The sequence below is a fragment of the Cryptotermes secundus genome, unplaced genomic scaffold (genome assembly GCF_002891405.2).
Source record: "Cryptotermes secundus unplaced genomic scaffold, Csec_1.0 scaffold519, whole genome shotgun sequence".
Classification (NCBI taxonomy): Eukaryota; Metazoa; Arthropoda; class Insecta; order Blattodea; family Kalotermitidae; genus Cryptotermes; species Cryptotermes secundus.
This window is the reverse complement of record NW_019720169.1, coordinates 1,216,028-1,229,604: the sequence shown is the minus strand read 5'-3', so window position 1 is coordinate 1,229,604 and position 13,577 is coordinate 1,216,028. Positions and strand designations below refer to the sequence as shown.

The following is a 13,577-nucleotide window of genomic DNA, read 5'->3' as shown; positions in this document are numbered from 1 at the left end:
TCGTGTAGGATATTCCTCTGCTCACTGACTCGAAATAACACTTCTTCATTTCTCACATAATCGGTCCAACTGATCTTCTCCATCCTTTTCCAACACCACATTTCGAAGCTTTCCAGGTGTTTCTGATCTACTGCCCTAAATGTCCAAGTTTCAGCCCCATACAAAACGATGCTCCAAACGTAGCATTTCACTAGTTTCTTTCTCAAATTTAAGTCCAATTTGTTGGAAAAAGATTTTTCTTCTTGTTAAATGCAGCTTTTGCCATGGAAATCCTAGATTTAATTTCACACGTACACCTTCCTTCATCTGTTAACAATCAATATAAAGAAATTCCTAATAATCTATTAGTACTGTTTTATAGTAATTGCTCAATGGTTTAAGACATGACCTGCCTAAAATTAGAGTTACATAAAACAGAAACAAGTTGTAGGTAAATTAGCATTTGACCCTGAAGGAGAATTGTGTAATTAGACCACCTCAATATAACGGTAATCTATGTCATTAATAAGAAAGTTACTGGATCAGTCTAGATTGCGTTCACAGATGTTTAAGTGGGAGATCTGTGAATAGCTCAGATTATAAGAAAACCGTTTATCTCATTTTATTCCTTGCAACATCTTCTGGTTTGGACGGGATGTCCTCCATGCCACGGCCTCACTCACCTACATTCCTATCCATTGCACACGAATCACCGGACGCAATACATCTAAGCATTTTAAGTTCTTATTTAAACAAACCAGAAATGAAACACAGTCAATTGTCTATCTTGGTGTCAAGCAGGCCATGTTCTTCTGGAGGTATGGCGCCGTCTTTTCCTTCTGATGGTGGAGGCCTAAAGCGCCCAATAGGCAACGAGGTTTGAGAAATGATTGTTTCGGATGATTTTCTGGAAAAGAAAAACCAGAGGTTAATTGTGACTTCAGCAAAATTGTGTGACTGAAGTAGAAATAGGAATTTGACTAGGAAATTAGCCCAATTCAACTGTTCGAAAAGCTGAGTAACATCAATACATGAGCCACGCCGTAGCTCAACCGGTTATTATTATTGTTATTATTATTATTATTTGTGGAGGGGGTGGGTTTCCCCATGCACCGCGACTAATAGTCTATTGTACGTCCCCTTTTGATATTCTACCAGTCGCCATGCCCTTCCAGTACTGGTGCTCGCTATCAGCCCCATCGTGCCAGCGAGGTCGGCCACCTCTCTGGCAGTGGTCCCTGCTACTTCCCCATCTACAGGAGGAATTGGAAATTACTTGGGCGGGAAACTTTGCCTAATTCTGCTCAGAGGTCTCCTAGAGACATGAGTAGCTCAAGCGGTTAGTCGCTGGCTTCCCACCGCGGCGACCTGGGTTCGATCCCGGGTCTGGTCGAGTGGGATTTGTGGTGGACAAAGTGGCACTGGGACAAGTTTCCTCCGAGTACTTCGGTTTCCCCTGCCAATCTTCATTCCACCAATTGCTCCACAATCACCCTCACCTATCATCTGGGGCTGGTACGATAGGCCAGAAGTGGCCGCAGTACAAGGGACTTAGTCCCACCCCACTAGCAATAAAAAGAAACTTCAATACATTGACACATGGGCAGGACTGAATGTAGGGAAACAGAATATGAAATTTCAAGAAGGAACCTTAATCTACTGTAGATATAGGCTGTAGAATTTCATATCTTTCTTTTTCTTCACGTTGGTTCTTTTGTCTCAGATAGGCTTACAGCACCAGGCGCAAATATATGTGGGACTTTGGCTTCACAATCTAATATATTGTGGCATATAGACCTGTAGTTAGGCAACGACCGCGAAAGAAACAACGAGACAACGGCCGTTGTTAGGCAGCGGCCCGCGCGCAACAATTTAAGTACTGCTGGAAGCGCTGTTTTCTATATGGTCCTCTCCGAGGTTATATCATGCGATAGACCGAGTTCAGTTAGTGAGTACAGTGGAGTTGAGTGAAGTGGAGCGAGTTGTTTGGTGAGTCGGTGAAGTAACCCCTGAGGTTCAATCGTTTAAGCCGTTGCTGTTAGAGGTTGGTAGCTGAGGCAAGGGGATATTTCGGAAATCCAGAGAAAGGGTAACGTACGCCTTTGGGAGCCGTTACCAGACAACGACTGGCGAAGACACAGAAGACTGAAAATACTTAGCACATGCTGTAGTGAATTGTAGGGTGTGTGAAATAGAGATAGAGCTATGATTATTTGTAGTTACGATCTGTTAAGTGACAGATAAATCCAATTACCTATATAAATCCCGTCTATAGCCACTCATATTTCTGATAATATTTTCGCGTAATTTACAAAGAAGAAATGCTTTTAATTTTCCCTGTCGTAGAGAAATAAGGTATTTATAATGCAATGTTTATTAATTTGAATTTCGTACCTTCAGAATTGGCTAACAGATAACTTCAAATATATTCATCAATGGCTCTAANCCCGACACCCTCTATCTGCTAAAGTTGGCACTAACGTCTCCGACAAGCAGCGGTCGCTCGGTCGGTATAATTCGCTTGCTGACTCAAGTCACGGAGTTTGTTTGTGTGAGCAAATGTGACTCAGTTCAGTGTATAAATTTTTTACGTTAGAATGACTTATTTTTGTAGGCACCAAGCTCTTGCAGATGTGAGGGGAAGCGGAGGTATACTCCACACATTTCCTGTTTTTGGAGGTCAGTTTTATGCCTCAGCCGTTGCATTCCCGCTGTACAGCTTTTTCCCAGGTCCAGGGCCGGATTTACAGTTTTGGGGGGCCCCGGGGGCAAACAAAATGTGGAGGTAAAATAATTTTGGGGGATTTTGGAGAAGAAAATGTCTCAACGAAATCCATAGTCTCTGTATCTGTTTTGTTCACGCCCCAGTCGCCCAAAAACAGTGTGGGGTCGTTGTGAGCAGAGAATTCTCTCTCCGTGCTGGAAATCAAGTCCGATTCAGTCAACCGCAAACGTTTATTTACTTGTTCAGTTATACCTTCTCCATTTTCGAAGTTCTTAATTGCTAAAATACGTCTCATAATTTAAAAGAAAAATATATAAAATATTTTCTTCTAGATTCTTCGATATTCCCCTGCAAATTATGATTCTAATATTCTTTAATTCGCTTAGTGGGGGGTGGAGTCCAACTGGGTCCACTCGGCACGGCGGCCACTGATTGGCCTATTGTACCTGCCCCGGGTGATTATGATGATGGAGTCTTTTGTGGAATGAAGATTGGCATGGGAAACCGAAGTACTCTGAGAAAACCCGCCCCAGCTCCACTTTTTCCACCACAAATCCTACTTGACCATTCCCGGGATCGAACCAGGGCCGCCGCGGTGGGAAGTCAGCGACTAACCGCTTGAGCTATGGCACGGCCATAATTCTACTATTACTCCAAATTAATCTGTTTTATCGTGGAGGGATACAGCGTTGCTAGATAACTGACCGTTAAATACCTCGCGACCGAATACACGCAAAGCAACAATTGGAATGAGGCGTTTTCTATGCGGCCGGCGACATGACCGTTGCTATGCAATCGCTCGGTAAGCACGTTCCTACAATATAGGATGTTCTGTGCGTGGCCAGTGCGGAAGCTATAGAACGACAGTTACAGACAGAACAGATTTCTGTATCTGGGAGTATTTGAGAGTGTTTAAGTGACAGTTACGGGAAGTTCGTCTTGTGAAGGTTTGGCGTTTGACTGGAAGACTTGGAGTGATCTGAAGTGTTAGTTCCTGTGATTTGAAGTGACAGTTTCTGTGTGGAGATCCGTTGCTAGGACACGACTAGTGGAAGACAGAGAATCCTAGTACGTGTGCAACGGTGAACTGGTAAGTGTGTAATCAAGCAATAATGCTATACTGTGTGTAATTTAAGTGTAATTAAGAGATAGTGTCTAACCAAGCTGTTAATAAATCCAATCATTCGAAATAGAACCCGTCATTTCGTCACGCGTACCACCCTACACGTAACAATATTTTAACCTCCTCCATTATTTGTGCAATTGCCCTGACCAGGCAGCAGGAGATAACATCCTTGGTCTTTCGAAAGACATATTTCCGACCCGTCACTCAGCTTGTTACAGAGTATGAGAGTTAAGTTTATCAAATATTACCTTTTAAGGCAGTGATGTAGGCTTCCAGAGTATTTGTTGAGGAACATAGGCAAAATGGCGGCCGATATTATGACTAGACCTATGAGGGTGAGACCAAAGGAAATGTATTGTCCAACCACAGGCAACAGCAGCAGTAGTCTAAGAAGAAATGCTTCAGAAGGCGGTATCGAACCAAGTTCCTCGAACCACAAAACTGGGAAGAGGATAGTCGGTACGTTTCTGAACAAACTGAAATCACAAAAACAACTTTACACATCAAAATGTCGTAGAACGGGCAACGGTTTCTTGAACATTGGTATCACGTGTAAAAGTGTCTCCTTATATTTTTATTTGATGTCTTACATAAGTGGAGGGGCACGCTGTAGCGTAGCTGGTTGAGACACTATGCTTCAGGCCGGAAGGTGGATTTTTCAATTGACCTCATACTTGCAACCGCACTATAGCCCTGGTGTCGATACAGCCTCTAACAGAAGTGAGTACTAGGAATCTACCTAGGGGTAAAGAGCCTCGACGTCTCACTAACCTATGGACCTCCACGGCCTCCTACAGGGATAGCTTTACAACATTGAATTATATGAGAACAGTGACGCATGCGCACGCAGGTTGCCATGAACCTTGAGAGCTCACACAATTGCATTTGGTCTGCAAAAACTTCATTTTACCATTAAATATTATGACATATGGGCCGTTTCTAGGAAACGAAAACGCAAACAAGTTGCAGCAGAGGGAGTGATTCCGGGAAACCAACTAATGACCGAACACGGTTTCCATGTATACGGATACTGAAAGGTGTAAATATTTAGAAACGAGACCGTTGCTTGGGAACTAATACGAGGTTTCACGAGGACTACAAGAAGTTTACTGCCCACGCAAATCGATTCATTAACCATTGCAACAAGCTGATATAATATCATTACATTTTATTGCTCATAAAAAAAGGAATAATGATTCGATTTGCTTGAGAAGTAAATTTCTTGTCGTCCTCGTGAAGTACTGATACACTACATTGTCACTCTTTTATAAAAAACATAATCGAACTTTTAATTTTAAACTCTTTCCTCTATTGCTGGGTTCTTGGACTCTTCTCATCGTCCGGTGTTCTAGAAAATAGATAACACGACGTTTCCGAAACTGTCCAGTGACTGAGGTTAGCTCTTTCTAGCGGACCCAACTGAATAGGTGTCTTCCCCCCACGCCCCTGAGGACAAAAACAGATCCAGTTCCCGTAACGCCGTGTTTTCAATTTTCTAGAACAATGGACGATGGGAAAAGTCCAAAATCCCAGCAATTCTGAGTGTTATACACCATCGTTAGAACTCTTAGATTCTTTCTTCTATGTATCGAAAAGAAAGTGCTAACACAAGTACCAGTATGCTAATTTGGGTAACAGAAAATAATGACCTACATCACTACAAGATACCCGATACGTATCATTTCATCAACAAATTAGTTTTATGTCCAGCATACTGTAAGAACGACTTCCTGACTACATCAGCATCACTGGCGTATTGCGTGTAGCCGATTCAGCCTCTCTGTATACTGTATCTGCTTTCATAAGCACAGATAAAATGAGTTACAAAATATAATATAGGGTCTATATTGAAAAACCCAAGAAAATGCATGACCGCCAATCAGTTAAGTTAGGCTAGTGAATAAACAATCTTGGTCTATGTCATTAAGGGAGGAACAGACTGAGGCTGTTTGAGAACAGGGTGCTGAGGAAAATATTTGCACCGAAGAGAGATGAAGTGACAGGAGGTTGGAGAAAATTGCATAATGAGGAGCTCCATAACGTGTACTCTTCTCCAAGTATAATTAGAATGATCAAGTCAAGGAGGATGAGATGGGCATGGCATGTAACATGAATGGGGGAGAGGAGGCATGCATATAGAATATAGGAAAGAGACCACTGGGAAAGCCAAGGTGTAGGTGGGTGAACAATATTGGAATAGATCTTAGAGAAATAAAATGGGATTGACTGGATTAATCTGGCTCAGGATAGGGACCAGCGGAAGGCTCCTGTGAACACGGCAATGAACCTTCGGGTTCCATAAAATGCTGGGAAGTTCTTGAGTAGCTGCAGAATTGGCGGCTCTTCAAGAAGGGCTCAGCTCCATTAATAAGTAAGTAAGTAAGTAAGTAAGTAAGTGAGGACTCGCCATAGCTCAAGCGGTTAGTCGCTGGCTTCCCACCGCGGCGGCCCGGGTTCGATCCTGGGTCTGGTCAAGTGGGATTTGTGGTGGATAAAGTGGCGCTCTGGTAGATTTTCTCCGAGTACTTCGGTTTCCCCTGCCAATCTTCATTCCACCAATTGCTCCACAAGCTCCCTCACCTATCATCTGGGGCTGGTACAATAGGCCAGAAGTGGCCGCAGTACAAGGGACTTAGTCCCACCCCACTAGCAATAAAAATAGTAAGTAAATGAATAAACAATAATTGTACTTACTTGATACGTGTGTTACGTTGTAATAAGAAATTAATCTGTACCCGCGCCTTCAGGTCCAATAGAATTCCTGTCCTCTGCAACATTCAGTGAACTCATGTTATCAGTAACTGATGACAAACTGGAAATACGGACTGCACTAATAAAAAAGCAATAAAATAAAGAATTAGCTAATTTCCAGGGCTTCAGGTCCTCACGCTGGTGACTATGAAGTGTATAGTTTTCCGGGCGATAGCGACATGCAATCTGGAAATAAACTTTACTTTTCGGGATAACTTATGGTAGACAAATAAACCAATCAAGAGTCAAAGGTTCAATTTTGGGCTGTAGCGCCAAAGGGAAAAAAAATGTTTAAGATTAGGGATAAATCTCACAAAGTTAGGTCATTGATAACAGCCAATTCAGAACACCGAGATCTTATGTCAATCCAGTTGGTCAGTTTCCACAGCGCACTCACCGGTTCCAAAGTGATATAGAAGCGATGACGTTTTGGGACAGGTTCCAATCCTTTCAGTTGTCTCAAATAATGTTTATCCGCTTTGTAGAAGTGAGGATAAGATATGAAAGCCGGAATTCCATAGCGACATGCAGAAATGTTGAAGACGCCCAAAGGAAGACATTCACCACGGCAGTTGCAATGGTTTGTAGAGTCCACAGTACCATTGTCTATTAGAGCCTGACTGGCTTCGTACCTGTAAGCAGGTATGCCCCTAACTTCTACCTCCTCCGAGTAGTCAAGCTTAAGTGACCTGCAGAAATCCGGAACAAACATTTCCAGCTGATCTTCCTTCATCTGTACCGGAGGAAATATATCCCCTACAGAACCAGCAACTTTACTGCATTCACCGTCGAAAAAGTCAGATTTATCTTTATAATTCCAACTACGAATAATCCCCAAGTTCTTCATATCTTCAGAAGCAGTCTCCGCGTTCAAGACGCCGTCGGAACGGGCTGATCCGTTTCTGTTAAAGAACCATGCGACTTTGTCACCTTGGACATCCGTGCCGAAGAGTGAGGGCGCTGTCTGCGCGATCTTCAGCAAGGGGTCATCATAGCCGTCGAAAAGGATTTCTCGGACCGTCCTTCGAACCCATATCGATTCACCTAGCATTCTCATGGCAGCGGACAGGGCGTAAATTGATATAAAGCTCCAGTTTCTGGTGAAAAAACTGCTGGACTGAAACAAAAGAATGTGATGTTAATAAACATGAACCATAAGAGAGTTTACGTACATGACAATCGCAGTGACCAGAGAAGAGTCCCCGGTCACTTCATAGATAAAATCACGCGGGATTTATGGCAAATAAAGTGGCACTGGTGTAAGTTTGCTCACGGTTATTCAGTTTCCATCCACAATTTTTTTCTAGCTCAGTCCACATTCATTAATAATCCTATCATCTAACAATATGGAAGCAAGGATAGCGTAGTCGGTATAGCGACTGGCTACAGGAGATCAAGCGGCCTGGACGTGAAGCTGACCATTCAATCCAACTAGTGCCGAGGTCAAGAAAATGTGGGTCTATACATTCACGTCCCCATACGCCTTCATGGCGTAGTGCTTCATTAGTTAAGCGCAGCAGCAGCTTTACCTTTCTTTTACCTTTTATTATCCGACGAAATACGAGTCTCGATCCTGGCAGCGTCGTTATATAACAGAGGCTAGATTCTGTTTCCGTCTTCAAGTAAAGCATACTCAGTTGGGCCGCAATCGATAGAGCTAGTCTCTATCTCGGGCCGCGCCATAGCTCAAGCGGTTAGTCGCTGGCTTCCCACCGCGGCGGCCCGGGTTCGATCCTGGGTCTGGTCAAGCAGGATTTGTGGTGGACAAAGTGGCGCTGGGGCAGGTTTTCTCCGAGTACTTCGGTTTCCCCTGCCAATCTTCATTCCGCCAGTTGCTCCAGAATCACCCTCACCTGTCATCTGGGGCTGGTACGATAAGCCAGAAATGGCCGCAGTACAAGAGACTTAGTCCCACCCCACTAGCAATAGTCCCTATCTCCTGACCGGAGACGGTGACAGAACCCAGTCCCCTCAAACCCTGTGTTCTGAAATATAAACAGGACGGTGGTTAATGTCTAGAAACATAATTTTGGTATTATATTGTACTTGTTACTTTTTGAACTCCTGTTTTGATTTCTTAAGTAGGAGAAGTTATTACCAATTGTGATCAGGCAGATTTTGTCAGTGTTTTTTTGTTTCGTATTCCATCAATTTAACCTCGCGTCCGATTTCTCTAACTAAAACCTCATCCATCATTCTCTATTTAATGTTAATAATAAATTGATCTTTAGTTTGGGTACACGTACCACAGGAACAATATTCAGCATTACGACGGTGTCGTCTAGACTTCCGTTTGAATTTTCTGCGTCAAAATACCACTTTCTGATCCTTTGGTACGTCACGGTGTGATTTGCGTTCCACGTCAGGTTCACTTTCTCATAAACCTCCCTAAAAGAAAACGTCAGTACAGTTTTGCGTACATCTAGACAGGTAATACAACTAGGGAAGCGAGAAGTGCATACAAGATTCTAGTCGGGAATACTCATGGGGGGGAACTCCGTGGTTTTAGTCTGCAAGCGAACTATACCGACCGAGTGACGGCCGCTTGTCGGCGAAGCTAGTGCCAACTTTAGCGGATAGAGAGTGTCGCCTGGTCAGCGCAACGGATCCCCATGGAAGTTAATTTCGGTTTTCTAGACCGGAGCCACTATTTCCTTGAAATAGCTCCTTAATTGTCCTCACGAGGCTGAGCGGACCCCGTTCCAGAACCACTACTTCTCAGAAAATCTGGTAGCGCCGGGAATCGAACCCGGACCTATGTATTTGTAGCCAGGAACTCTGAACAATAGACCACAGAGGCGGTCGTAACTCGTGGAAAGGTAGAGAAATTATGCGTCAGATAACATACTGTCTCCCAATTTGAGTCCAGGTAATAAACTAAGTATTATTTAGACATGTTTTTCAGTTGAGCTGAAAATATAACAACGTATTATAATGATCTAAACTCTTATGTTATACCTAGCGTGCTGGCGAAATAACATAATCTAACACATTCAAATGTAATTGACTTGCAATAAAATGATATAATATATTAAATTAATTAAATTAATATTAAATTAAAATATATATAATATATTAAAGATCAGGGAACGAACATTAAATATATCACAGTTTATATAAATCTTATTGTAAGTGAAAGAAAATTGCTCTTAGATACTTTACGTGTATGAGTACGGGCCCAACTCGACAAACTCAGGCGTATAATTATTTTCGAACAGTTGATCATGGTTTGTCCAGTTGAACAAGTAGAAATTCATGGTGACTGTTGATTTTTTCCACAAGGGGTAGGTTTTGGATGTAGGAGAGATCGGTAACTCCTGAAACAAAGCAGACATCTTTCGAACAGACGTGTCGGTAGAGGGAACAAGAATTCAGGGTAAACGTTGATCAGAGAGGAATGTTTTTTTCCCCCCGCATTTTGCAGTTACAGTTGTAAGAGAGTTGCAAATGGATTAGAATACCAAATTACCTCCCAAAAAGAAGAAAACGATGGAAATATTTCTGGACATAGTGTGTCTTTGCACATAACAATGTGCTTCAAATAGGAATGCAATGAAATTATGGGTTTGTCTGAATCCCGCGCCATAGTTCAAGCGGTTAGTAGCTGGCTTCCCACCGCGGCGGCCGGGTTCGAGCCCGTGTCTGGTCAAGTGGGATTTGTGATGAACAAAGTGGCGCTGGGGTAGGTTTTCTCCGAGTACTTCGGATTCCCCTGCCAATCTTTATTCCACCAAATTCTCCATCATTATAATCACCAGGGGTATGTACTGTACAATAGGCCAATCAGTGGCCGATGTGCCGAGTGGACTCAACTGGACTCCACCCTCCACTATGTGAATTAAAAAAATGGTTTTCTCTGAACATAACAAAGCGTTCATATTGAGAACCCAGTGAGATTTTGCTCTTTTTTGTACTCACCGTTATGTTTAGAATTGAAGGCCCACTGAAATTTTACTAGGAATATTAGTTGTAAACATTTGTTTAATTTCAAATTTCAGTATAAATATGGAGTCATGTATCAATGTGCTGCATGTTATGAACTTTAAAATAATCAAGATAATTCTGTTAAATGATATAGCCACAATTTTCTACGGCTACGAAAAATGAAATTATATGAAGAAGGCACATAACGAAACATAAAGAAGGATCAATTATTCTGGAATTATGAGATTAGGGATTGTTTATTCAGGGGCCTAAACACTTAAAGAAAACTCCCTGTCTTACAAGAAATATCATAGTCATGCAAAGTGGTTTACCCGAACACATCTAAAGGAGATGTTACATTTATAAAAAGTGGATAATTTATATTAATCATGTCTTTATAATATTAACTCAACTTTCAGCTCAATACGTTCTCATCCTGCCTGGGCCATCAAAGAAACTATAGAAAAACAGAACGCCAGTATAAACCTCCTTCAGGAAGCAACAATTCTCTGCTTTCCTACAGAAACATATCCCTTCACAAAATTTCATTTATCCTACTTGTAACTGAAGATTGTGGTATCCTGGGACTTAACGCCGTATAGTCTTGTAGATATGTACTAACGTTTTGGACGAAATTGCTGTTTCCATTTTCAGTGTAGAAAATGCGTTATGTAAAATCAATACAAAGTCCGTCGAGTGTAACAATGTTTTTTAGGTCACTTCTTTCTCACTTTTGCCTTACATGTTTCGGTTTTAGTAAAACCATCTTCAGAGGCACATGGTACTAACAAGAAACCACTGGCGTTGTTTAACTGTACACAGTATATATGCTGTGTGGGCACTGCTACAAACGTCGATGTGTAAAAGCACAACACTAGCTTGGAGTACTGAATGCACGTACAGAATGCACGTTCAACCTTCGCATTCCATCCGAAGTTGCCCTCGCGTTAAAACATCACTATTAAAATATTTAAAAAATATTTAAAAGTTTAAAACTTTTAAAGTAAAATATAAAAATGTTAGGCTGCTTCTTAATTTGTCCCGATGTTGGGAGATGCCTTGAGGTTGTATTGGCTTGCAGTTGGATTATTGCTGTGCGTTGTGTGTTGTGTACGTGCATTCAGTACTCCGAGCTAGTGTTGTGCTTTTACACATCGACATTTGTAGCAGTGCCCACACAGCATATATACTGTGTACAGTTAAACAACGCCAGTGGTTTCTTGTTAGTACCATGTGCCTCTGAAGATGGTTTTACTAAAACCGAAACATGTAAGGCAAGAGTGAGAAAGAAGTGACCTAAAAAACATTGTTACACTCGACGGACTTTGTATTGATTTTATGTATAGTAGTGTAACGGACCAAAATGAAACAATTTAAAGAAATGCGTTATGTAATATCAAATAATATTTGTATTTTACTATATTACAATATATTTGTTATGTTCCAAATAATTTATTGGAGAATAAAATAAACCATTTAACTCTTTCAAGCCTAAAATAGGTGATTACATTTTAAGTGTAAAGACCAGTCACTTAAAGATATTTTCTTCCATTATGTTTCGTATAGAAAGTATGAAGTATTGTGGTTTGTAGAGCAAATGGATTTTAGAAGTTTATATGTGTTTTTGGGCCCCAAGATGGCCCCTCTTTTACCAAAATCTCTTATTACTTTAATTCTCCACAAAAGGAAAAATTTATTGATTTTTGATTCAGAAATTTGGTTTCATCAGTATTATAATTCCGAGAAGAAAATCTCGGTTCTTATAAACAACATAATGGCGAAATTTGTATGCTTACTGGGCATACAAGCACAGCATCTCTACACTTCATCACGTATCTGAAATTACAATATTTCTACTTTACTTACCTTCTTGGCGATGAGGTCGAAAATACTATTCCAGCTGAAACTTAATAGAGTTCCCGCAATCGAAAATAACAATCCGATCCAGATGAACACAGAAGTCCGGTCCATGATGTAAAATAAGAAATTAGCAGGTCGGATTAGAGCAGTCAACTGTCGAACCACAAACTGAAATTAGGCACATTTAATAATCTGACCACTTTCATGAGAAATTTACGTTTGAAGACTGATGCAACAACAGCGCTCCGCAACTGTCATCCCTGTAACTTTCTAGTCAGACCTCGTATGATGTCCGTTGACAGCAGAAGGTATATCACATAATTCAAGCGAAGGACAAGGTCTTCTGGATTTTTCTACTTAAAATACATACTATCCAATAAATATTATGTTCATAAGACTCTATTTATCGGTCACGGTAGCCGAGCGGTCTAAGGCATGCACTGTCTTCGCTCGCTCGGAAGCCGGGATCGTGGGTTCGAATCCCACTCAGGGCATGGATGTTTAGTTTGTGTGTGTGCGTTTTTCTGTGTTTGTGTACAGGCAGAGGCTTTGCGACGAGCTGATCACCCGCCTAAGGAGTCCTACCGAATGTGTAAGATCTAGAAAAACCGAAGTGAACAGAGAAGTTCATGGAGGTAGGCCTAGGTCCACTGGGGCTGTAGTGCCAAGGAAAGAAAAAAAGACTCTATTTGGGCAATGTAACATTATTCGGAAAGGTAGCTTACTACTCTCGTTCTTAAATGATAATAGGATCCTGTCCTACTCGAAGACCATGACCATTGAAGTTGGTTAATAATTGCACCCAAATTTACATAATTGTTATTTACTTAACGACGCGACTGGCTACAGGCTGGACGACCGAGGACTCGGAGTTCGAGTCCCGCTAAGGCGAAGAATGTTCTCCTCTTCATGTCGTTCAGACCGGATCTGGGGCCCGCCCAGCCTCCTGTCCAACTCGTACCGGAGGCTCTCTCCCTGGAGATAAAGCGGCCGGGACGTGGAGCTACCCACTCACCTCCAACTAGTGCCGAGATCACGGAAATGTGACTCTGTATATCCACTCGCCCATACGCCTTCATGACCTAGGGCTTAATTAGTTATGTGGGAAGTGCCCACATTCAAGCAAACTTTACAGTGAAAATGCAAGTATCATTGCTTAGCAACGGCGAGTAAACAGGTACTCTTCGTTTAATTTTATTGAGCTTCTGCGTT

The 13,577-nt window shown here is 41.8% G+C and overlaps 1 protein-coding gene across 1 annotated transcript; it reads right to left on the bottom strand.

Annotated features, from left to right (window-relative positions):
* Positions 1 to 266: 266 nt before the first annotated feature.
* On the bottom strand, positions 267 to 12,690 carry LOC111867701 (protein peste). Its single transcript, XM_023857772.2, has 7 exons — positions 12,372 to 12,690; positions 9,744 to 9,898; positions 8,828 to 8,969; positions 6,979 to 7,698; positions 6,525 to 6,598; positions 4,079 to 4,306; positions 267 to 886 (listed from the first exon to the last, which is right to left on the bottom strand). Exons 1-7 carry the CDS (start codon positions 12,474 to 12,476, stop codon positions 754 to 756), a joined length of 1,557 nt encoding a protein of 518 aa, XP_023713540.1. The 5' UTR covers positions 12,477 to 12,690; the 3' UTR covers positions 267 to 753.
* Positions 12,691 to 13,577: the final 887 nt, after the last annotated feature.

What these genes read in the sequence shown, in the direction of transcription:
- LOC111867701 (XM_023857772.2), bottom strand. Translation starts at nt 12,476, where the DNA reads ATGGACCGGACTTCTGTGTTCATCTGGATCGGATTGTTATTTTCGATT. An exon ending in TTGGGCCCGTACTCATACAC is followed by an intron (nt 8,970 to 9,743) that starts GTAAAGTATCTA and finishes GTTTTCTTTTAG; the next exon opens with GGAGGTTTATGAGAAAGTGA. An exon ending in TCTATATCACTTTGGAACCG is followed by an intron (nt 6,599 to 6,978) that starts GTGAGTGCGCTG and finishes TGAATGTTGCAG; the next exon opens with AGGACAGGAATTCTATTGGA.